The sequence below is a fragment of the Phymastichus coffea genome, unplaced genomic scaffold (assembly GCF_024137745.1).
Source record: "Phymastichus coffea isolate CEN01 unplaced genomic scaffold, Cenicafe_Pcof_1.1 PCOF00063, whole genome shotgun sequence".
In the NCBI taxonomy this organism is placed as follows: Eukaryota; Metazoa; Arthropoda; class Insecta; order Hymenoptera; family Eulophidae; genus Phymastichus; species Phymastichus coffea.
In genome coordinates this window covers 1,049,131-1,071,874 of record NW_026706874.1, presented here as the reverse complement: position 1 = coordinate 1,071,874, position 22,744 = coordinate 1,049,131, and the positions used below count along the sequence as shown (strand labels likewise).

At 38.2% G+C, this 22,744-nt stretch overlaps 5 protein-coding genes across 9 annotated transcripts; 4 read left to right on the top strand and 1 right to left on the bottom strand.

The window, feature by feature from the left end:
• The first annotated feature begins 72 nt into the window (after positions 1–72).
• On the top strand, positions 73–6,525 carry LOC131667124 (cubilin). Its single transcript, XM_058940340.1, has 5 exons — positions 73–159; positions 397–530; positions 1,393–1,607; positions 2,376–2,925; positions 2,993–6,525. The coding sequence occupies exons 2-5, from the start codon at positions 440–442 to the stop codon at positions 4,834–4,836; spliced, it is 2,700 nt and encodes an 899-aa protein (XP_058796323.1). The 5' UTR covers positions 73–159; positions 397–439; the 3' UTR covers positions 4,837–6,525.
• An 895-nt stretch (positions 6,526–7,420) lies between these two features.
• On the top strand, positions 7,421–9,823 carry LOC131667128 (methionyl-tRNA formyltransferase, mitochondrial). 4 transcript variants are annotated; one of them, XM_058940345.1, is made up of 8 exons: positions 7,421–7,652; positions 7,763–7,985; positions 8,288–8,473; positions 8,539–8,739; positions 8,801–8,923; positions 8,997–9,175; positions 9,238–9,432; positions 9,515–9,823. In XM_058940345.1, exons 1-8 carry the CDS (start codon positions 7,577–7,579, stop codon positions 9,682–9,684), a joined length of 1,353 nt encoding a protein of 450 aa, XP_058796328.1. In that variant the 5' UTR covers positions 7,421–7,576; the 3' UTR covers positions 9,685–9,823. The 4 variants fall into 4 exon arrangements, with proteins under 4 accessions (XP_058796328.1, XP_058796331.1, XP_058796329.1 ...); XM_058940348.1 differs by lacking the exon at positions 7,763–7,985 and having other exon boundaries at positions 7,423–7,652; positions 8,323–8,473; XM_058940346.1 differs by lacking the exon at positions 7,421–7,652 and having other exon boundaries at positions 7,812–8,046.
• A 1-nt stretch (position 9,824) lies between these two features.
• Positions 9,825–18,836, bottom strand: LOC131667123 (PHD finger protein 14). Of its 2 annotated transcripts, none has more exons than XM_058940337.1 (14): positions 18,469–18,836; positions 17,414–17,578; positions 17,086–17,373; positions 16,584–16,795; positions 16,343–16,497; positions 15,715–15,989; positions 14,862–15,317; positions 14,463–14,724; positions 12,513–12,804; positions 11,966–12,165; positions 11,755–11,893; positions 11,295–11,599; positions 10,911–11,019; positions 9,825–10,837 (listed from the first exon to the last, which is right to left on the bottom strand). In XM_058940337.1, exons 1-14 carry the CDS (start codon positions 18,509–18,511, stop codon positions 10,817–10,819), a joined length of 2,922 nt encoding a protein of 973 aa, XP_058796320.1. In that variant the 5' UTR covers positions 18,512–18,836; the 3' UTR covers positions 9,825–10,816. The 2 variants fall into 2 exon arrangements, with proteins under 2 accessions (XP_058796320.1, XP_058796321.1); XM_058940338.1 differs by having other exon boundaries at positions 9,828–10,837; positions 17,086–17,358; positions 18,469–18,834.
• Positions 13,260–14,333, top strand: LOC131667129 (probable salivary secreted peptide). Its single transcript, XM_058940349.1, has 2 exons — positions 13,260–13,288; positions 13,660–14,333. The coding sequence occupies exon 2, from the start codon at positions 13,673–13,675 to the stop codon at positions 14,033–14,035; it is 363 nt and encodes a 120-aa protein (XP_058796332.1). The 5' UTR covers positions 13,260–13,288; positions 13,660–13,672; the 3' UTR covers positions 14,036–14,333.
• A 106-nt stretch (positions 18,837–18,942) lies between the features above and the next one.
• Positions 18,943–22,742, top strand: LOC131667127 (girdin-like). The gene is made up of 7 exons (XM_058940344.1): positions 18,943–18,992; positions 19,105–19,266; positions 19,350–19,441; positions 19,634–19,946; positions 21,255–21,558; positions 21,626–21,976; positions 22,048–22,742. Exons 2-7 carry the CDS (start codon positions 19,204–19,206, stop codon positions 22,524–22,526), a joined length of 1,602 nt encoding a protein of 533 aa, XP_058796327.1. The 5' UTR covers positions 18,943–18,992; positions 19,105–19,203; the 3' UTR covers positions 22,527–22,742.
• The last annotated feature ends 2 nt before the right edge of the window (positions 22,743–22,744 follow it).

Genomic DNA, 22,744 nt, shown 5'->3' with positions numbered 1-22,744 from the left:
TAGCGCTTCGACCCGTAGAGCTTTCTCCTCCTCTCCCTGCCGAGAGAGCTTTTCGCCAGCTCTCGTGCAGTTCCCCAGTCAAGTCTGTGCTCGCTAGACCACCCTCATGTTACATCTATACCACATAGACGATCAGGATATGGACCGTTCTTTTGAGAGGTTCGTAGCTTTCTTCTTTCTGCTGCTTTTTGAATTTTTCTTTTTTCCTTTCAAGGGAAACAAAGGGACGTGATTTGATTTGATTTTCTTGGCGGATACGCGTTTTGCCAGCCAAAATAAATGGAAAGCAAGGATAGGATAAACGAATCTCTTTTTATTTCGACACTTGACACGATTTTTCTTTCCTTTACGTTGCCTTCGCATTGCGGCAAAACATGATTCTCTTCGCTTTCGCAGGAAACAAACGAAGCCACGAGAGCACTAAAAAAGGGTTTCGAAGATGATGATCCAGTCAAGATTAGCGCTGCTGTTAGTGTTAGTGTCAGCCGGCTTGGTTATCGCCACTCCCAGCCCTGCCGCCCTCCGTAAATGTAAGTCAAGCATTATCTCGTCGTGTATATATATATACATATATACATATACATATGTATACACACACACACACGCGCGCATGTTCCTCATATAAAATGCACGTTACCAGTGTTTCAAAAGACATTATCACGCGCGAGAAAAAATGTTTCCCTACTTCATTTTTATTGGATATTGTGACGGCAAACAAGGCACCTCTCTCCGGTCAAACGGGATAGAGAATATTATTCTATTGTCATTCTCTCATGATCGCACCATGAGAGAGCGTTAATTTGAGAGGGGGTCGACTATCAATCACATCGTTGAGAGTGTGATACGCTCATTGGTATTTTTTATTTCTTTGAAGAGGAAGAGAGCGTTAAATTTTCCCTCGACCGAAGATTGAATCTAGTCGATTTTCCCGTTTATTTGGAGCTCGCGACCGCGAATGAGCGTTCATTTTATTGAATGGAAAACAATTATTTAGCGTTGCCGCTGGTAATTGAATTAAGGTTGCCTCTCGTTCCAAACTTTCAAAGCTTTATGGCAACTTGGCGCATACCGAGAACACGTCATGACAAAAAGTAAGAGCTCGTCGTTTTCAAGTTATCGTTGATAAAATTGTTATTTTCCGAATGTTCGACTGATTTTGAGGCCAAATGGAAACGCGATTGTCTCGAGTTTGTGCACAGCTGCAGACCGGTCGAGGGCCGGCGTAAGATAAAAAAAAAAAACTTGACTCCATATATGAATATCCAATAATAGCCGTTAAGCGCGAAGAGCCCTTAGCACTGAATTAGCCAGTGCGAAGGGCGCGCGCGAGGGAGGCCACGGTGATTATGAATCCACTTATGCCTTGGCGCGTCTGTGTGTGTGTTTTTGAAGCCGAACGCGAGAGATGCAACAAAACCGTGGAGATCTACGAGGACGTGTCGAATCCATCGGTGCAGGCCGACAATTGGGGAAAACCGCTGACATGCTGGTACCGCTTTCGTGCCTTTCGCGGCACCCCTAGGGACTGGATTTTACGCGTTAGGTTCAAGAAATTCAAGGTGGGCACTCTCGTCAACGCCACTACTTGTCTCGGTGGTTATTTGCAGGTGAGGAGGCAAATCATTTTTTGTAGGCATCGGACTGCCAGTCGTACCGATAGATTTGTACGTGCTTAACGAAACACTCAACTCGATTCAATTTTTGAGGATATCGATTCTTACATTTTCATTGAAAAAACGTCCGAAAGCTAATATTTTTAGTCACAAATATTATCGTAAAGATTCACGATGAATTCATAAGGAGTCGGTCCGGCAGTTCTATTCTGCACCCTCTTAGAGCCCGAATTTCAGTCAAATTCATTGATTTCCGATTCACGAGGACTGTCTTAAAGAATGAAAGAGAAATGCCCGAGAATCTCACGAAGCGGATTACTGTGTCGACAAAGTCGAACAATTGTTTTATTAAATAAAAAATATAAATTTTCGAAAATATCGTTGCGAAAGGTTTTCGATAGCTTTGGTGGGCAGCAAGCCATCGGATTCAGTAAATAGCTGTTAAAAAATTCACGAGATTAATACATTTTTTTAGCAGCATCCAGGCAGGCGTAATATAATATGCAGGCGATTGGTTTTTGGACTGTCAGTTTTACAGGCGGCATTACTAATTGATAGAGCATTGTCGTGTGGCTTTGCACCGAAGTATTTGAAAATATAACGCGTGAATATGTAATTGGAGCTTCTGTCGGGCTGACTCGGCTCGTAAAATCCCGCCTCCTGAATAATTGCACGGAGGCCAAAAATAGAATCGCACGAATCGGGCATGGACGGTTGGACGGTCGAAAGGGTGCGAGGAGAACTAACCGTGGCGACCAACAGATAGCGGACGGCAACACGAAGACGGAGGTGAGCAATCGCAAGGAACTCGGCGTGTTCTGCGGCGAGTCCGAGCAGCCGCAGACGTTCATCTCGGAGACGTCCTTCGTCCGCGTGCTCTTCCACACGGACAACTTCACCGACCAGACGTACTTCAGCTTCGACTCTCGCGCCGAGCAGCAGTTCGAGGTGTACCTGCGATACGGGCAGCACCCCGAGCTCTACCCCAATCGCCGTGGCGAGATAGTGTCCGGCACCTACTGCGAGCGCAGCTTCAAGGACTGCCGGCTGCAGACGTGCTACGTCCAGAGTCCGGCCTACCCGGGCATCTATCCGCGAGCGCTGCACTGCAAGTACCGGCTGAACACCCGGCAGCCGTTCATCAAGCTGTACATCGAGAACGAGGAGTTCAACATCGACGGGCAGCGCTGCGAGAACATCATGACCTGCCCGATGAGGCCGATCAGCTCGGGCGCCGAGCACTGCCCCTACGACTACCTGCGGATCTACGACGGGCTGAACGAGAGCGCGCCGGTCATCGGCACGTTCTGCGGTGAGTGAGCGGCCCCCTCGCAGTCCCCGTCCGTCCCAGTCCCTTGTGCAGCGCCCGCTGCTTGCAGGAATGGGCAAGTTCCCGTACAGCATCATCGGCACGGGGCGCGACCTGTTCGTGGAGTTCGTCTCGTCGCCGGCCGGGCCGCTGCTCAACACGGGCTTCCACTTCAACGTGGGCAACTGGCCGGGCCACGTGGACACGGCCAGCGCGAAGAACGGCAGCTGCGACTGGATCCTGAGCAGCGAGGCGCTGGCCTCCAAGGACGAGGGCATCTTCCTGTCGGTGGCGCACTGGTACCCGGCGCACACGAGCTGCACCTACCTGCTGAAGGGCCGCCGGGGCGAGGTCGCGCGGCTCTACTTCCCGAGCTTCCGCGTGAACCGCGTGGAGTCGCCGATCCAGGCCTACGAGGGCGACTGCGCCGAGAGCCTGACGCTGTACGACGCCGACTGGGCGGACGACAGCCGCATCATCAAGACGTTCTGCGACACGTTCAGCAAGCCGATGGAGAAGCACGACTTCGTGTCGAGCTCGAGCGCGCTGTTCGTGCGGTTCGAGAGCAAGACGGGCAGCTACTCGGGCAGCTCGCTGTACTACTGGGCGCACTACGACTTCTTCAACGCGACGACCTTCGGCGAGCCCGTGGCGGGCACCGAGTGCGACGAGACCTTCGCCTCGTGGAAGAGCCAGGCGGGCCGGCTGCGCTCGCCGCTGAACACGCTGCTGTACAAGAGGCCCGGCGACCCGCCCGCGGACCTCGCCTGCACCTACACCTTCCTCACGGACCCGCGGCTCTACGCCCGGGTGATCCTGCGGCTCGAGGCGGTCAGCTTCAAGGAGCACCCGTACGCCTCGTGCGGCAACTGCTGGGACAGCCGCGCCGACCGGGTGATCGTGCACGAGCCGCTGGCCGAGAAGGCCCGCGCCCCGAACGCCGAGCGCGGCTTCTGCCGCTGCCGGCTCGGCCGCGGCGAGCCCGCGCTGCGGCTGCTGTCGCGCGGCGAGCGCCTCGAGCTGCGCTTCCTCGTGGACGGCGCGCACGCGGCCACGAGCTACTTCAAGCAGCCGGGCGCGCTCTTCGAGGCCGAGTACGAGTTCGTGCACAGCCCCCTCTGCGGGCCCGCCGTCCTCGAGCCGCAGACGGACGGCGAGCTCGAGTTCCCGCACTACGAGGCGCTCAACTACGCGGCGCCGACGCGCAGCGTCAAGTGCATCTGGGAGCTGCGGGCCAACCCGGAGCGCGACCTCTGGCTGCACTTCGTCAAGACCAAGTTCGCCTCGCGCTCCTGCGAGGACGGCAAGCTGGAGATCTACCTGCCGGGCAGCCCGCTCGACCCGTACCTGGCCATCTGCGGCGAGAACGTCAGCTACGCGCGCGAGATGCCGGTGCTGAGCGTCGCGCAGATCGCCCCGGTCGAGCCCGGCGAGCGCCAGCCCGGCCTGCGCATCCAGTTCGTCGGCTCGATGGCGCTGGCGCGCGCCGAGTTCAAGATCGCCTGGACGGAGCTCTACCACCTGCCGCGCGACTCGGCCGGCAACCTCAACGCGCAGCGGCTGCAGGACTGCGCCTTCCAGTGCCCCGGAGGCGCCGGCTGCATCCCCGAGCGGCTGCTCTGCAACGGCCACGTCAACTGTCCGCGCCAGGCGCCGCTCTCCTTCGACAACGCCACCGGCCGGCTGCCGCTCGACGACGAGTCGCCGGAGACCTGCGCCAAGTACCTGCCCCAGCCGACGGACGACTCGCTGCCCGGCAAGTCGCTCGGCGAGCTCTTCAGGGGCGCGACCGGCTGGGCCGGCGCCGCTCTCGGCGCCGCGCTCGCCCTGCTGCTGGCGCTCTGCTGCCTCGTCTGCGTCTGCCGGCTCTTCAACAAGCGGCTCGACTCCAGAGACATTCACGTGTCCTACTGAGACGCTGCCTCCGGATCGGCCGAGGCCTTCTGTTGAGGCTCGCGTGCTCGTCGATCGTCGACTGCCGATAGCCATACCTATTCGTAATGCACGCGCAGCTATGACTGTAAATTATACTGGCAACGATAGTCTGACCGATGCGTGGCACTTGTGATGGTTAACGTTCTTAATGCCTCGTTGCCGAACAATATTGCAAAGCTTCTTGCAGACAATCAGTTCCGATTCGCTATGTCTCTTTTTTTTTTTTTTCTTCGAGTATATCGTTTGCAGTGATATCTAAGTACCTTCTTCCGTATGATTTTCAGTGATGCGCTGTACATAAGAAAATCGATCGATTATTATTCAAACGAACGAGAGAAAGCGTAGCGTAATCAATGCTCGCGAGGGAAAAAAACAAACAAAAGTAAAATGCGTTTCGCATTAAATCGCTCTCTGTACATATATTTCAAGCGGTAAAAAAAAAATAATAAGCAGGCCTTGCAAAATCATGTGATAGACGGTAATTCTAGCAATTGAAAGTCAGCAAACAAGCGAACAAAAAAAAGCAATGCTTTATCGAGGAAAGAAGGAAGAATATACTATGTAAATATTATAATGCAGACGCTGCGACAACCGTTTCTTTCGGTCACTCTCGCCCTCTTTCTCTCTCTCTCTCTCTCTCAAAGACGATGTGTTCAATGCATTTAACTACGAGTATTACCTGCAACGCGAGTAAAAGCTTGTGAATCTACGACATAAACAATTTAAATGTACGATAGTGGATAAAAAGAGAAGCTTGCAAGCACAAAAGCTGGAAAAGAAACGAATTGATATTATACCTTGATTGTGATAACTGCGGCGCGTTGTAAATAGGCAGTCATAAGTAAAACAAAACCATTGTACGGCAATGATATTATAGTAAAAATAGTTTGCACATCATTAAATGTAATATCAGATCGATTTTTTTAGCAATACAATGTCAGCCAATTGTTTGTCCGCAGTTAAGAGCGAGAATATTTTGATAGGTCGTAAGAGCGTAGATGTAATTTATTCCTTGTACGTCGACGTCCATAAGTTATTTCGTAAATAATATCAACCCATTGTTAACGATGTTGAGAAATTCTCACTTTAATTGTATATCTAATTTATAGACTTTTTTTACACATGCATATTGAATTTTAACTATATATAACGATTAACACTTAACTATCGATCTTCCTATAGCCAAGAATAAAAAGTACTGTGACGTGTTCGAAGGATGACGTATTGTTATTATACGCATAGGAATTAATTATGATATCATGAATCTCTGCAATAAGAGACCTTTTTTAAAACGATTATATACGTAAAAGAGACCATTGATTTTCTACCGATATAAGAAAATACCATACCGTTATAGCAACAAAGTAAATCTTAGAAGCAATGTTTAAATGTGATTGACAAAGAAAAATGTGTCGATAACGGAAGGCATCCTATATAATAATCAACAACGGAATGGATGATAAAAAATAATACAAAAGTTTGATGAAAGCGTTATTATTTGGAAACTTTCACAAACGTAATCGTAGATGATAGCCATTGTAGTATTACATGCGTATTATCATGCAGTCGATATATCATGTCGAACAATAGCATTATTAATGCGATTGCAAGTGTAATAATTATATTTTTTACCAATAAAAGAATGACTATTGCACGTATAACCGCTGTTTTTGGATTTATGTTTTTTTATTTAGATTTTTTCAATCATTTTTTCTTTTTCAGAGATATAAAACTGAATACACTCGAGTCTATTTGATTTTATTAGTTTGAATTCGTGCGAGTCATAAAAAAAATAATTCATCCACTGAACTGAACATTCAAGTTAAATAGAAAATTGATTTTTACCAACAGATCCTCATATATATTAGATTTTTTACTTGCGTAATATTGCAAGTGCAGTTGTTTGCGCGACACCATCGCGTCATTGATAGTAAGTACAGATTTTCACCTGACGAAACGCACGTTATCCCGTCATTCTAGTACCCACTAAACATCGCAAACATGACATTTCATTCGACAAGTACCTTTAGTAATGAAAAAATCTTATTTACTTAGAAAAGTGAAGATAAGGACTATAAAATGAAACGTACCTTTTAGAAAATCCATCAGCGGTCTGATGGAACGAAGAGTGTAACAGACTGAGAGACGTGGCATTTAAGAACTATCATCGTCACAATCCTAATCTATACGACAAGCTTATCACTGCTGAAAAGCACGTTAACATTACTTTTAAAACAATCACTTGCTAAATCATCGAACTAACGAGCAAAGTGCGACGACGCGTACTTAATTGATTACCGCGTTTTCGTGAACATACGACAGTGTAAATATTTACATTTTACGGTAATCAAAGAAAAATAGTTTATACATTAGTAAAGACTCGGGATCGGCTGTTATCTATTTTGCCTTATTGTAATAAGTCAACTTATTATACTAAATTGTCGAAATAACAATAAATCATTTATAGATGTCAACAAATACAGATACAACCGAAATGCGGATTAAACTCGGATTTGACATAAGCATTAATATCCAAATGTACGTTGCAATGTAAAAATAACGTTGAATTTAGATAATAAAAGGACGAAAGTTCGAAGACTTCAATTATTTATTGTAACTGGTATATATAATGAGATATGATGTTTACGCTTTGTGTTGATATGATTCGAGCCGGTAGCCCGCGTGTTTAATCAACGAATATGTATATATATATATATGTATGCATATTCCTTGGTTCCGTTCAGTCGTCAGTTCATCGAGTATCGAAATTGCAAAAACGAATAGACGATCAAACAGTAAGTAACAAATGAACATTATCCAAACAAAGCAACTCCTGCAGACTCTCAGTTCTCTAACAATTCAACCCATTACGTAAATTAAAATCACTATTTTTTTTTCAAAAAAGAGATAATAATGTCGTCGAAAGAAAACGCCGATAATACTTATAATTCTAATAAAAAACCAAATAAACCCTGGTGGAATAATGAATGTGAGGAAGCTGCCAACAAGAAACGAGCATTACTTCGTGACATAGGGCAGCCATCAGACCAGTCTGAGTCCGAAAGATTTGAAGATTACAAAGCTGCAAAAATGTATCTAAAAAATGTCGTCAAAAAAGCTAAAGCGAAGTACGAGAAAGACCGGCAGTAAAACTCTCACTACGGCGACGACAGTGCCGCGCAGACGAGCGTAATTCTCGATTAATAGCTAGAACTTTCCTTTTTAAAAAAACTACTCTGTGGTACATGAGAGACTTTGTTCATGTCCAAGATTTTGTTTTGACAGTTTCTTTTCAAGTGTAAATAATTTGTGAAAATTTTTGCGTTTGAGAAACGCATTTGTTATAATATTTTCGTAATATATTACTAGGTTAAGTAGCATTGAGGGAGAAACTGGCTTTATTATTTAATTATTATATGCTGGTCTACAGATTTTTAAGATGCTTATCCACATTTACAAAATCAGGTGGAAATTTCATCGTCTCGCGAGGCAGCAATAAATGGACTTATAAATTTGAAAGAAATTACAGTATTTCCTGTAATGAACCATGGAGTATTTTGTTTTTTGGCACAGATGAGTTTGCCCTGTACAGCCTTCAAGCTTTATTTAATGAATAGTAAGATTGTGGACGATGAAAGTAAACATTTACAATGAGTATTAAAATGCATTGTTAATTTTCAGTAAACAGAAAAGACTCCTCCAGCGATTGGAGATTGTTACAAATTATAAAGGACAGGAGAATTCTTTAATAGCGTATGCTACAGAAAATAATATTGCAGTGCACAGTTGGCCACCTCAAATCAAAGATAATGAGTTTGATATTGGTGTGGTGGTTTCATTTGGCCACTTGATACCTTCAAAAATGATCAAACTGTTTCCATTGTAAGAATTGCAATATATTGTATTGATTTTGTATCTTATTAATATTAATTGAATTTCTCAGGGGGATGATCAATGTTCATGGCAGTTTGTTGCCTAGGTGGAGAGGTGCTGCTCCAATTTGCCATGCATTGATGAATGGAGATACTGTTACTGGTGTTTCCATTATGAAAATAATGCCTAAAAAGTAAGTTTTTTAAACATATTTTGATCTTTATTATTCAATGACCAATGGTTTAATCGGGTATTGATTTTTGAAGGTTTGATATTGGCTCTGTGATAGCTAAAAAAGAAGTAGTAATTAAACCAGATGAAACGTACATAGATCTGTACAATAAATTAGGAAAGTTAGGCTCTATTGTTTTAGTTGAATCAATGTACAGTTTACCTAGTATACTAAACACTGCCACACCACAAACTGAGGAACAAGTAACCTATGGTAAGTACTGAATCGAAAGTAAATTTATTTTGATAAGTTATTTTTTATGTTTTTATTTTCAGCACCAAAAATAACTCAAAAGAACTCGTTTATCAATTGGAAAGAGATGTCAGCTCAAGATGTATATAACTTGCAAAGAGCACTTCTAGGGATTCACCCATTGAGAGCTTATCTTGATAACCAAATAATTAAACTATTAGATATAAAGTGTGTTGACGATCCCACTAGTGTTCACTGTACACAAGAAAAATTTCCAGGTAAAGAATAATTTTCAATCATATATATATAGTGCTATTTACTCCCTGTAATTCAGTTATAGAAACTTTCCAATTTTTCTAGGATTAGCTATATTTGATAAGAGAAAAAGAGCACTGTATATTTCTTGTCAAGGAAATAGTTGGATATCTGTTAAAACAGTGATTATACCTGGAAGGAAACCTCTGTCAGCAGTTAATTTTAGTTCTGGATTTATTCAAAATCGCAAGGAAAAGTTCTGCATATTTAGTTGATAAGAACGCTTTCCTTTGTTTGTAAATAGGAATTGTTAACGTAAATTAAACTAATGTAAAAAGATCTATATTGATAGAAATCAATTAGTTTTATTTCATTCGCGTAAAATACAATTTATTTTCATAAGAATGACATATAAAATATTTTTTTTTGCGTTTTGACTAACCCAATTCAAATGTTGCCAATAATTTTGCACAAGAATATAATAATTCTTCAATTCAATGATCCTATATATAATTTACCATAAAACACAATGATAAATTAGACTAAAATTGAGGCATTGATGACAAAAGTCTTGCAAAAAAAAATAAAAATAAATAAATAAATAAATAAAAAGAAAAAAAACACAAAATCAATGGTAAATTTTTCTAAAAAAGAATAATCAATCACAGTATTGCTGTCAGATTTTACACTGCAAATCGTTTATAAAAAGAAGTAAAAAAATTAATTCGCTGTCGATAGTAATTCCATTATTTCTCAATACCTCAATTAAAAATGCCTTGCAACCAGGTCACAATTAACGAAGTATCACCTCGGAATTGGTAAAACTTTTGTAAAGTTAAATTTAATTAAATATTTCATTTTCTTACAAGTCAAAAGAAAACTGTATCAACGAAGTTTTACTAATAAAATGTGTCGAAAAGAAAGCAAGAAAAATAAGATCATAAATAATATGTCTACCGAGAACATCGTTAGAATATTGTGACAATTGGGATGCAAGGTTTACAATTTATTTTAAATATCTATCGTCGAATACAATACTAGCAAGTTACAAAGAAACATACGTGTTCCTTGTTCTTTCGACATGATTGGATTTCACGAGTTTACACTTCTTTTTTTGTCAAAGTGTATGAAAAATCATGTATACTTATAAAAAAAGTTCATTACTAAATAATGCATTATTCATAATTACAACGCCGCCATAAATTGTAAACTTCTGTCGAACAGAGACAGAAAGTCATTTTGGGAGCGTAACATTTTTTCTTTTTTTTTCATCCACTCACATTCGGATTTTCACTCTACGTATCTACGTACCTTATACATAGACATTTCATTTTTTCTTCATTGACAAATGTACAAAATTTTACAGTTTTGTTTAGCGTGCTTTAGTATGATTCAGTTCATTTGATGCTACTTCTCGGGTTCCGAGCCCTACAAAAACCAAAATAAATTTATTAATAAATAATAAATTACTCATTTGTCAAATAAATATTAATATACTCACAGTAGGATCGCAGTCTGCACAATGCCAAGAGTATCCTCGTCTCTTTGGAGATTTTTTCACCGGAGGATCCAAACATGTAAAGTGATAGCACCTTTTACATTCATCACACCTGCAATAACATGACTCATCAAAAAAAAGTATTCTTATTATATTTCTATCATTGATCCGTATAATCGATAACAACTAAGGATATGTTTTTTCAGATAAAATTACTATAAAGCGAAGGTTTCAATGATTAGTATGTTGATTAAATCACAATAAAAAAGTTCCTTTATAATTTGCTGTTTACTTAAATAATTTTTTCTTGAGTTAAAAACTTTCTCAAATGTAAAACTTGTCTTTCTTCAATTAAGAAGTATGTTCAAAATTAAAATAAAAACATACATGACGCAATTTTGATTAGTCCCAAGAGTATTGCAGATGGTGCACTGCGTGACAAGATCGGCATCCTTGTTCTTTCTACTACCAGACGATAATCTATTTGCATTAGTTGCATTAGCATTCGTCGTCGGTGGCGTGCCAAGTAATGAGGCAACTTGAAACGACGTTGAAGGCGTAGGCGCTGGTGGTGGTAGAGGCTGTAGCTTAGGTTTCGGTGGCGTGATTTCTGTACTTGTCGACGATGCCACGAATAGCTGAGGTGTCGCGTTCGTTGCCACTTCGCCTTCTGGTAATGGAATTGGTTTTATCTAAAAGCAAAATGAAAGCGTTTATTTGTTGATAAGGTTTACCTTGAATTGCGGAAAAAATTGACGGTAATTTACAATAAGGAAAAAAGTACTATCTACTCATCCTAAAATATATTATCAAAGAAATAAATCTATTCTAAAGAATTTCGTTGTACCTTGATCGTGATCCGACGATGAACTTCATGTGGATTATGATTCTGTGGATTCTCCATATCGAGACTCTTTCTTTTGTGCTTTCGTTTTCTTTGTTTTACTCCGGTTATCGGATCCGGAGTATAACGTTTGTGCTTTTCCCTGCACAAATATACAATGAACATTTACAAAAAATATTTACCAATAAATAAAAAGAATAAAGTGATGATGAACCTTCTTCTCTTTTTGCCACTACGGCTGGAAGTATGTTCGAAGACACCACCGTCCAGTGGTGCCATCCTGTATTCTGGAGTACCTTCTCTCATTGGTAAGAGTGAGTTGTTGACTAAGTGGTGATTGTAATTGACCTCCTCCACTTGCATCGGCACTTGCGCCGCTTCCTGAGGTTGTGGTCCCATCGGTTTTATTGTTACCTGCGAATCAAGATCCTTTAGGGATTTTTTTTCTATTGTTAGCTGGTACGTTTGTATTGGAAGTTAAAATTTTACAAAAGTAAATAAATAAAATATCTTTTCACGATGAATATTACGTAATATAATAACAAGATAAAAAATTGTATGATGTGAAGTCCACAAACAAAAAATACTGTTCACGCCTGTCTGATTGGTTTTATTTTATCTTTCCGAAAGATAAGCCTTTTACACAAATTTTCTCAATAATTAAAACGATCGTAATGAGCAATCATTTTAAGTTTAATCAACTAAAGGATCATTAAAAAAATCGTTCAAGAATTTTTCTCCCTTTGATCAATTTCTCTCACCTTAGGAGTATGAGGAAAAGCATTAGCCATATTATTCTCGCTACTAGTATTATTTACAGTAACTGGAGTATTTGCAATAGCGGCGGGGATGGCAGCTGGAGGTGGTTTTGCATTGGATAAGCGTTTTTTCGTATTTTTGGGTGGTTTGTGCACTAGAGCTTCTTCGATGATAGTAGTTGCCGCGTTAAAACTCAATGCTTCCTCCTTGCAGTGCCTCAATCTTCTTGGTGCCGATGTGTCTACACGTTCAACGTCCGAGTTCGATGATTCTTTGTCACATTCGGAACATTGCCTGCAAATTAATACGATTTCTATTTTATATACTGCTTAATCAAAATGATAATGAATGGTGTAATTATAGTCATAATACAAATTATAGAATACATTTATAAAAGGATCTAAAACTAAATAAATACGAATTAAAAAGATTAAAGATCAACAATTTAAAGAAACATTATATTTTGACAGTTTCTTTTTTTATAAGTAATAAAATAATTTAAGAAAAACACGACTATTAAAAAAATTTTCTCCCCGTCCATTTACATCAAAATTTTAGGAAATCCATCACTCGTAGAATTTTTCGCAAAGAAAAAATAATAATGACATCAACGAAGTCTTATCAAATGTACGGTTGATTAATTTTTCTCCATCGCCGTGAGTGAACCACGTTGTAGACAGAGATAACAAAGAGGGAGAGTGAGTGAAAAGTGAGTTATAAAATGAGGCTAACGGCAATCACAACGTCAGTCCGTCGTCAGCAACGAACGTGCAAACAGGTAAGTTACACACACTCACGCACGTACAGATGCACGCCAGATATTGAGACGATTTCTTTTATAAGCTATTTTAACTATTCTAGGTGACGTAGAATTTTTTCCGTGATTTCTTGATAGCACGATCTTCAGTTCATTCACGTTGACTGTTGTGTTAAAAAAATGTTCACGCTTAATTTTTCTGACTCTACAAATATTTTTTGCTTATTTTTACTTACTGACTTACAAGTTTTTAATGCTATCTGAGAAAGCTGCGTTCGTTTATTTTAATATTGTACTCTCACAACAAGTATATGTCAATCGCGTGTCTGCTGATGTAGCACTAATTCAAAAACTAAAATGTAACATAACTAACTATGCTAATTCGGTTCCAGAAAATACATCAAAATGTCATCTCAACGGATGCTCTTCTTCCTGGTTCTTATAGCCAGCGTAGCTATGACATTGTCTGCCACGATAAAACCAAACGACTTGATCTTAGGTTCACGTTTACCCGGCGATCATTTGCTTCAACGTGAATTCATCAAAATACCATCGAAGATTATGCAAGTCGTTAAGCATAAACAAACGTTCATTGGTGATAATTACAGTAAAATTACTCAAGTCAAATTGCTCGATCAGAACAAGAAAAGTAATGGTGCTACGGCTGCTATCGTCAATGGTGGACCTGGTTTGAGTTATGTTGGTGTTGATTTTAAAAGCAAACGTGGACACAGCATCGATTTCATTGTTGAGCTTTATGGAAGATGAGCAAGTATAACGAAGTCTTTGGTGGATTCGGAAAACAACTTGAAATTTGTTTTTGAAATGCTCTAATAAAAAGTGTTTTATTTTAAAATCATTGCATTTTAAAACAAGAATTTCTCTTAAACCTAGCTAATTTGTATTTGTCATTAAATGTTGAAAATAAGTTTTCGAAAAATTTACTTTTAGGAGAGTAAGATTTGCTCTTATGGATTTTGAAGTAGGCGATATATCTTACAAGTTTAAGTTTTTTGTAGAAGTTTTATGATTTTTGCAGTGAACGCGACATTTATTTAGATAAAATCGAAAACAATCTCACGTATAGATCATTCATACCTGAAGTTATTAAAACTCTGTATAAAAAAATTCATAGTTCTATTATATATTCCTATTGCTTTTCATTTCGTATAGTTGAAAAATTCATCCTACTCACCATCCCATTAGTTTAGTTTTTTTGGGCATTCGCGTGAGTGGCGGAGTGAGACAGGAGAGATGGTAATGTAAATGGCAAGTGTCGCATTTCGCCAGGAGATGCTGATTAGTCGAACGTCTGCATATACCACACTGATGTCTCACTTGCAGTGGCGTTACTACATGGTTTTGCTCGACAGGCGGTGTTTGAGTTAGATCTGATCGAGTTGTCAGGGTTGGTGTGGAGGTTGCTTTCAAAGCTGCGATCGATGGTGTTGGTGGACCTAGGGGTGAAAGAAAAGAATTAAATTTATAAAATATACATTTATAAAATATAAGTCAATATAAATGTTACCACAAAATTTTTATTTATAGAGTATCATTTCAAGTTTTAAAAACAAGTATTACGGATATTTCTTACCGATAACTGCAGAAGGTTTCGGCGCGACCAGCTCCTCGATTCCAGGAATATGTTTGGTATACCCAAGTCCTTTCAATACCCTATGATACAACTCTACCTTCTCTCGGCAATCCTCATATGCCTTGACTTGTTCCTCATTAAGCCTCATCGCTTCATCATACTTTTTATCCAATTCTTGTTGTTCACCAAGTAATTTTGCATTTGCTTGTATGTACTCTTGCAGTCGATTTTTCAGTAATTCAGTTCGTGTTTGTCGGTCGATGAAATAACTAATGAATTCGACACTGAACGCTGGTGGAATGTGCCATTTTTTTCGAATGTCCCTTAACGAAGCTATTTGTTCTTCTTGGCTTTCCAATGCTTCTGCGTCTATACCCATTAATTCGGCTTTACGAGTGAGATGTCGTATTGCCGAGGCTGAGGTCGTTATACAGCGTGGCATCTTTTGCGTTGGCACTGGAGAGATAAAAGTAGATTCGAATTTTAGAATTTGACGAGTAGTTTTAATTTGAGTTTAAACTAGGTATTTATTATTTTTTATCATGAGTTTGATTTTGTATTCTAGGCATTTCATTAATTTTTGAAGCGTTGATTTATCGTCTTGCAATAACTAATATAAGCAGATCATCACGACGATTTATAATACATAGATTTTTGTTCATTTGCTTTTTTTATAACAAATACTCATATTTTTTTTAATTATCGATAACTTTTAGATAATTAAATATGAATTACGATTTTATAAGATACGATAATTGTAAATATTCAAATAAAATTCCTTCATCCATAACTATTAACCAAAAGGGTATTCCATAACTACTTTCTTATAAAATCTCTATATCACTCTACTAACCCCAAGGTGGTGGCTTGGTAGCTTTATGTGCAAGATACTTTTGTCGATGCTTGGCGAGTTTTCGTTGGATCCTTTGAAACTCTTCAGTCCCTACGTATTCAGGTTTCTTGAGCATTTGCGATCTATATGAAGCTCTCAACTGTAACGCTAGCCAATTACGTTTTCTTTTACGTACAAGAGCTTTATCAGAGTGAAGCTTACAATGCGCGTAAAAAGGATCTGCGTGATCGGCTTCTTCGTGATGTGCTTCGGAAAGTAGGCCTTCTCGTTGGGCACTGAAATTAAAAATTTGTTTAATGAAATTAACAGAAAAATTAAAGTTCTCCATTCGGTTTATTTTTATTTATTTTTCATATTATTTTGTGATCTTGAATTCTGAATTCTACTTTTAAATTAAACATTTTATATATGAAAAAGATGAACTGCAGTGCTAAAATGCATTATATAGACGATTCTCTTCCAATCAATTAATTTATTATGAAATCAAATATCTTTATTAAAAAGTTGAAGAGAAAATTTTTTCGTGCTACATTTTGAACATCACTTTTCAACAATTATTTTCACAGTATTTTTATCATGGATCTAGAAGAAAGAAATCGAAATAAAGTTAATAAGACTTCTTTCTTACCAGGTAACGTGAAAGTATGTGTGACACATTCCAGCATCGCATTCTATACATACACCAGTCCTAGCGTATCTCACATCGTCGCATAGGCAACATGCTTTGGCGCCCCACTTGTTGTACTGCATCTCGAATAGCGTTACGCTCGTTAATCGATCGACCTGGAATCATATACACATATACATCAGCATCGAAAGAGGAAGATTCGCTACTACCAATTACGAATTTAATTGATCTTGGTAATTACTTCGCCGAACGCAACACCAGGCACATAAAGAGCACAGACGAGATGAACCCATTTACCCACGTCAGTCTCCTTGAATATACCACCTCGATTTGGGCAGAGCTCGCAATCCGGGTCTTCGACGCCCGCACTGCAAGCTTCGCAAAACCACGGTGCTGACTGCGATAACGAATCTTTACTCGAGAAACTCTCCACGTCTGATACGCCGTAACAACCTGCGAAATGAAATTTGCATTTCGTTAGCATATTAAATAAAATGACTTAACGCTAAATTGTGTAATCTTTAATAAAATTTAAATGATTTTGATTTAGTTTTAGATAATTTATATTTGATCTGAATATTTCTAATAAGATCTGTTGAGAATCAATTAAACATTGTAATATAAGTCAATTTCAAGATTTTCTGAACTGGATAAACTTATCTCTCCCCATAAAGTCTTTCCAAAAATTATAATTACTTCCATTCATCCTACCAAGTAAAACTTATATCATTAAATCAACTAACCCTCATGAACAGTGACCCCACAACCATCGCACTCGACAATCTCATTGATATCGTCGCTCCGTTCGCCGAGACAGCCACAGCAGATGAGCATCTTGGCAAGTTTGTCCTCCAGAGGTCCAACTTTTTCAGTCTGCTGACGAGCCTGCTCAACAAGATCACCAGTTTTCGCCTCGCCGGCATTAACGTCATTACTAGTTTTCTTGCCAAATAATGCCACGTCCGACGACTCGTCGGAATCACTATCGCTGTCATCTTCGTCGTCATTGTCGTCATCTGCAAAAACGTTGGCTTAAAATGTGATTCAAATAAAAGTGATTCAATTGCAAACCTTTTCCATTTCCATTAGAGTCCACTGAGTCATCATCAGATTCTTCGCAGTGATCTTCTATTCGAAAGTCACTGTCATCTGAGCTCTCTCCTAGATCAAAATCCAAAAGAGATGCATGAGCTGACTCTACTGGTTTTACTCTTCGCTTCTTTGGATCCCTCTCAACTGCAATTAATTAAAACCATAATTAATTACAATATGTTATATACACTGACTGAATGATGTTCATAAAAAATTATTTTGTGTATAGTGCGATTAAGAATTTTCAAATTGTATTGTCATGTTTGAGTGTCCTCAAATTTTATCGGTGATTACAAATTCAATATAATTAAGATAAGATAAGAAAACACTATTCAATTTTGGATATGTATTGCAAAAAATTATATTACAATGTAAATGTTTCTGCTTCTCTGTCTTGTATGAAAATTAATTAACAATATTTAAACCAAATTGTAATTTTTATTTTGATTACATTAATAACCAATTTTTTTACATTATCTCCAAAGTTTAAATAGCAAAATTAAATTAAATTTTGAATAAGTATTATAAATCTTATACTATTCAGCCAAAAAAGTGCTAAATATAAAAATAAACCATTATTTGTAGTTTTTATACTATTGTGGTTTAGTTATTTAGAAAAGTTAATTATGCTCTAGTACAAAAATTTATTGCTTAGATCAACAAACTTTCAGAGTTTATAATAATACATTCTACTAAGTTATTTGAATTAAAATCAAATAAATTAAGCCAATGAGAAATTTGCATTTATTTAGTCAATATACAGTAGTTTGCCATGAGAAGTAGAAAGACATAAAATTATTTTCTATACATTCCAATGTCTGTAATTATTTCAACTTGATTGTTTAAACAAAGCTTGAAATCCAGATTTAACACAGACGTTTATAGAGCGACACACACTTTGAAAATTCAAAAAAATCCACCCAATTCCCATATTCAGCAAGTGAGAAAAACAGTTTAGAAGAGTAATAGCAGATTTTGGGAATGGAAAAAAACCCCGTGCATGCAGTAAATAGATGAAAGATTCTAGGACTCACTCATAGTCTTGTAAAGAAAGCCAACATCGTCATCGTGCGACATCCTGGCGGCACAATTTGTCTCTGTGGTGGTGGCTGCTGCTGCCGTCGCCGCAAGGCAAAAAACAGTACAGGGAAGATATTACGTGGTGAGCTGAGAGATGTCCCGTACAATAACAGGAACTTAGGTTACAACAGCAGCAGAGTGTCGTCGGGTCAGGAGGTTGCTCGAGGAGGAGGTGGTGGTGCCGGCATGATATTCCGGCGATGGCCTTCCTCAATCGGACGACCTCCCGTTGCGGGGAAAACGTGTGTATATGTATATCTCTCTCGCTCTTTGCAACACTTCTCTCTATGCGTGGTGTGTGCAGTATGTCTTAAGGTGTGCGCGACGCCGCCGACGCGCTTTTGTCAAGCTAACACTGCAATGACTGTCTTGTCCATGTAGATGGCAGTTCGGACGTTCTCACCAGTCAATCTTGCTAAACTTTTTGAATACTCTGTTATTCTTGTGAATTTCTGATATATGTCCTAAAGACATGATGGTTTGGATTATTTATTATATTTTTTTTTTATAAAGTAAAGTCTATTGTGTTTGTTACTTTTGAGTTTGTTTTATTTTCCGCTGAAACCTCCTATGCGCTACTAATTATATAGGTTGGCGAGCATATATCTGATATCATAGTTTGCTGTTTACAAGAAGAGAGATAAAGTGCATATAACAGTTCAAGCGTGTACGTGCCAATCGAAGGAACAATGTATAAAATAAATGAAGTTTCCGAGATTGATGAGTTTTTGGCGGGCCCCTTAGTTATTTGGGTAATAAATTTTTTTTTGGTCGGTGGAATAATGAAGGATTTGGTTGTTATAGTGGTTTGATTTATTTTTATGTAATATGATAGTTTGCGAGCTGCCTTGAAATGCTTACCGATGAGAAAGTCAGCTATAATAATTTGGTGAATGGCTATTTAATGCACAATGTATTTCTTCAGATGTGAGTATTTTATAATTTTTTTGTCTATATAAAAGTAACAGAATAGTCGCTTCTGCAACTGAATAATCATTCTTTCAAAATCTTGTTTCTAACTAATTTGATAATTTTTCTTATTAAAATTTGTGAGAAAGTGACAAATTCGTTAACGATTTTTTTGCAAGACCTTTCCATATGCATTTATTTTTTGAACAGGAATCTCCAAGTGCACGATACCGATGTCTATCTATCGACAATCGACTCGACAGCTTGGCGTTGCCGCAATCTACTTGGAGTTCTCAACAACATTCGACACTTCTACGAAGACGAGTTAGGCCAATTGATTCTCCGTTTACCCGATGTTGAAAAACTCGGCCGTGAGCCTGAACATAATGTTCGTGAAACCGAAATTCTGCTGCAACTGTTACTCGGATGTGCAGTGCAGTGTCCGCAAAAACAAAGATTCATCGAGAAAATTAGAAGACTTGATGAGACAAGTCAGTTGGCTCTGGCTCAATGTATCTCTCAGGTGATTGTTTATTATTATTTATAAATTATATAGTATAAATGATTGACTCTTAGTTATAAAAATGATTGAAACAAACGAAACTTTTATAAAGAAAAATGATTTGATCTAACTGTTTAATTAAAATCAAATTAAAAGGATGAAATAATAAATTTATCATAATTAAATAACCGAGTCATAAAAATGCCGTTTATATTTTTGCATATCTAAATTATCCGATATTTTACATAGCACCTCGATACACGTAAAGATTCCTGTTTTATCCATCTCAAATCTTTTAAAATTTCTTAAAAACAAATACATTTCCCGTTTTATTTATTTTTTCTCATTTAAAAATGTATATTTTTGATTTTAACAAATATATTTTAATTTTCCAAATGTTACTTATTCGTTATAAAATGGATAATCATCTTTCAGATCTAAATAACGTGTAACTTCATTCAAAAAATGTAATAGTGGTTTAAATATTTACGCTGTTAATAAACAATTGAAAGTCGGTTCGTCTTCGAGCTACGGGTTTAGGAGATCAATACATCTATGAAGAAAAATTTGACTTTTAAGAGGGCCTCGGTCGGCGATGAAAACGCTCAAGGCCCCTAGACTGTTGTACGAAAAGAAAGGATAAACCGTCAGTATCTCAGATTGAACTATAATTTGAGCTATAATCCGTGTTAAATGCTATACCGGATATAAGCCGATTCTCACCACGGAACATACAGTTTATGCTAGTCAACAACTATTGTCTTTTCTTATAGCCGTATGTAGTATAGAGCGTTGACACCAGGATTTACAAAAGGCCAGTAAATCTTGGTAATGGGATAACCGGCTAAGTACAATCGGTAAAATGGATTAGGAAATTTTCTTTTGTATAGTAGTGAATATACGATTCGTGATTTATAACTTGGAGCACAGAGATCGAACAAAGTTTTTGATTGCTCATTAATATTGTTAGTACCAAAATTAATGAATGTTCTAAAGCAAAAACCGCATCAAAAAGCATTTATTATATGAATTGAACTTTTGAATATTTTAAAAACTGTTTTACAAAAATAAACTGCGTGAAAAGATATTTTCTTACTGCACGATCAATGTGAAATGACAGTAATAACGTTAATATTTTCCTATAATTTATCAGTTTGTTAAAAACGTACAAGAAAATTTGAATTTTTTGAAACTGAAATCGTTCTTATTAAAACAAATTGAATATTCGTGATTTTTTTTTCCAACAATAATACTTATACTGTTATCACAGTTTATCATAAAAAATATAATTTACCTAATAAATTGTATCATTTATAAATAATACGACAGATAATAGAAGTGCCAGATATAGTGATCAGCACAGACATGTTAGTAAACGTACCAAACGCACAAAAAGCCATCGATTGCATAAAAAAAATTTGTAAAGAGCGCGATGATTACAAAATTCAACTACGTTGTCATCGAGAACACATTGAAGAACAGCTAAATGAAGATATATGCGAGAAATTACAGTTGAAATTCAAGGTCACGGACCTTGCTGAGCAGCTACGTCAAAAGAGCGATGAACTTGAGGACATTCAAGCTCACCTTAAAGAATACGAGAAGAAACTACTTGAGGTTAATGAAAAATTAGGTGGGTGGTAATTTTATTGTATGTACTTTTCAAGTAAAATAATAATAAAAAATTTTTATTTTGTTAGTAATGGAAACAAAAAACGTAAAACTCTACAAAGACGACCTGGACGAAGCGAGAGCCCGTGCTGAAAAAGCCGAACTACTTGAGCAGGATATTGCACGTTATAAGAAAAAGTTAAATGAGCTTGATTTTTGCAAAGCTCGGATAAAGGAATTAGAAAAGAGCAATAAGGATTTTGCTGACAGTAAAACTGTGTTAAGAAAGCAACTAGCTTCGAAGAAGGTGGATGAAGAAAGAATGAGAGATTTAAAGAGGCAAGTGACTAAACTGATTGAGCAAATCAACAATTTGACGATTGAAAGTGCTAAGAATCGCGATAAGTATTCAGCAGCTTGCGAGGAAATAAAAGAACTACGTAAGTTTTGCGAAAAACGAATGTATTTGTTGGAAATCGATCATTTATTGATCAGAAATCTTATTTTACAGAATGCTTCGTTAAAGAATCTTGCAAGAATTCGGATGTGAATCATCATTATGAAGGATTACCAAGTTTGAAAGACGACTTACTGCTTAATCAAAAGAATATTCAAATTGACAAACTGCAGGCTGATAATCAAAGTTTCATTTCGTATAATGAGACACTCAAAGTACATTTATTCCGCAAATCTAACCAAATTTCAACTTTAACTCATGAAAACAAAGAATTAAAGCAGGAAAATAAGTCCCTGAATTTGCAAATAATGTCCATGAAAGAAAATTTGATTCAAAAAGAAAATAAAATTCAAACCCTTCAGTGCCTTTGCCAAAAAACATTGAGCAAGGCTACGAAACTACAACAACTAGGATTAGAAAACTTAAATATTGGGTTATTATTGAAGAATACACAGAAATGCTCGTCTACCTCTGATAAAAGTATGCCAATAAATTCTATTGGCATTGATGCGTCGAAATTTCAAACAGAATAAAAATACGATTTGATGTAGTTAAATCTTGTGAAAGACTATAAACCTAATCCAATCTTGAGTTCAATATTATTTTATTAATTGTTATTTTATAAGTATAATATTCGCCATTTTTATCTTGAGAAACTAAATATCTTATAATAATATTGTTTATCTTTTAGTGTGTTCTATTATTGTATTTGATAAATGTAGAACCAAATGGAAAATAATTTTTATTAACG

Bases quoted from the DNA above. Each gene is read 5' to 3' on its own strand.
- LOC131667124 (XM_058940340.1), top strand. From the start codon at position 440: ATGATGATCCAGTCAAGATTAGCGCTGCTGTTAGTGTTAGTGTCAGCC. The intron at 1,608-2,375 runs GTGAGGAGGCAA...GGCGACCAACAG, and splicing joins GTCTCGGTGGTTATTTGCAG to ATAGCGGACGGCAACACGAA. The intron at 2,926-2,992 runs GTGAGTGAGCGG...CGCTGCTTGCAG, and splicing joins GGTCATCGGCACGTTCTGCG to GAATGGGCAAGTTCCCGTAC.
- LOC131667129 (XM_058940349.1), top strand. From the start codon at position 13,673: ATGTCATCTCAACGGATGCTCTTCTTCCTGGTTCTTATAGCCAGCGTA.
- LOC131667127 (XM_058940344.1), top strand. From the start codon at position 19,204: ATGTATAAAATAAATGAAGTTTCCGAGATTGATGAGTTTTTGGCGGGC. The intron at 19,947-21,254 runs GTGATTGTTTAT...ATAATACGACAG, and splicing joins TGGCTCAATGTATCTCTCAG to ATAATAGAAGTGCCAGATAT. The intron at 21,559-21,625 runs GTGGGTGGTAAT...TTATTTTGTTAG, and splicing joins TGAGGTTAATGAAAAATTAG to TAATGGAAACAAAAAACGTA.
- LOC131667128 (XM_058940345.1), top strand. From the start codon at position 7,577: ATGCATATTCCTTGGTTCCGTTCAGTCGTCAGTTCATCGAGTATCGAA. The intron at 8,474-8,538 runs GTAAGATTGTGG...GTTAATTTTCAG, and splicing joins CAAGCTTTATTTAATGAATA to TAAACAGAAAAGACTCCTCC. The intron at 9,176-9,237 runs GTAAGTACTGAA...TTTTATTTTCAG, and splicing joins TGAGGAACAAGTAACCTATG to CACCAAAAATAACTCAAAAG.
- LOC131667123 (XM_058940337.1), bottom strand. From the start codon at position 18,511: ATGTCGCACGATGACGATGTTGGCTTTCTTTACAAGACTATGA. The intron at 17,579-18,468 runs GTGAGTCCTAGA...AATTAATTGCAG, and splicing joins CTTTCTTTACAAGACTATGA to TTGAGAGGGATCCAAAGAAG. The intron at 11,020-11,294 runs GTATGTTTTTAT...ATGTTATTGCAG, and splicing joins ACTAATCAAAATTGCGTCAT to GTGTGATGAATGTAAAAGGT.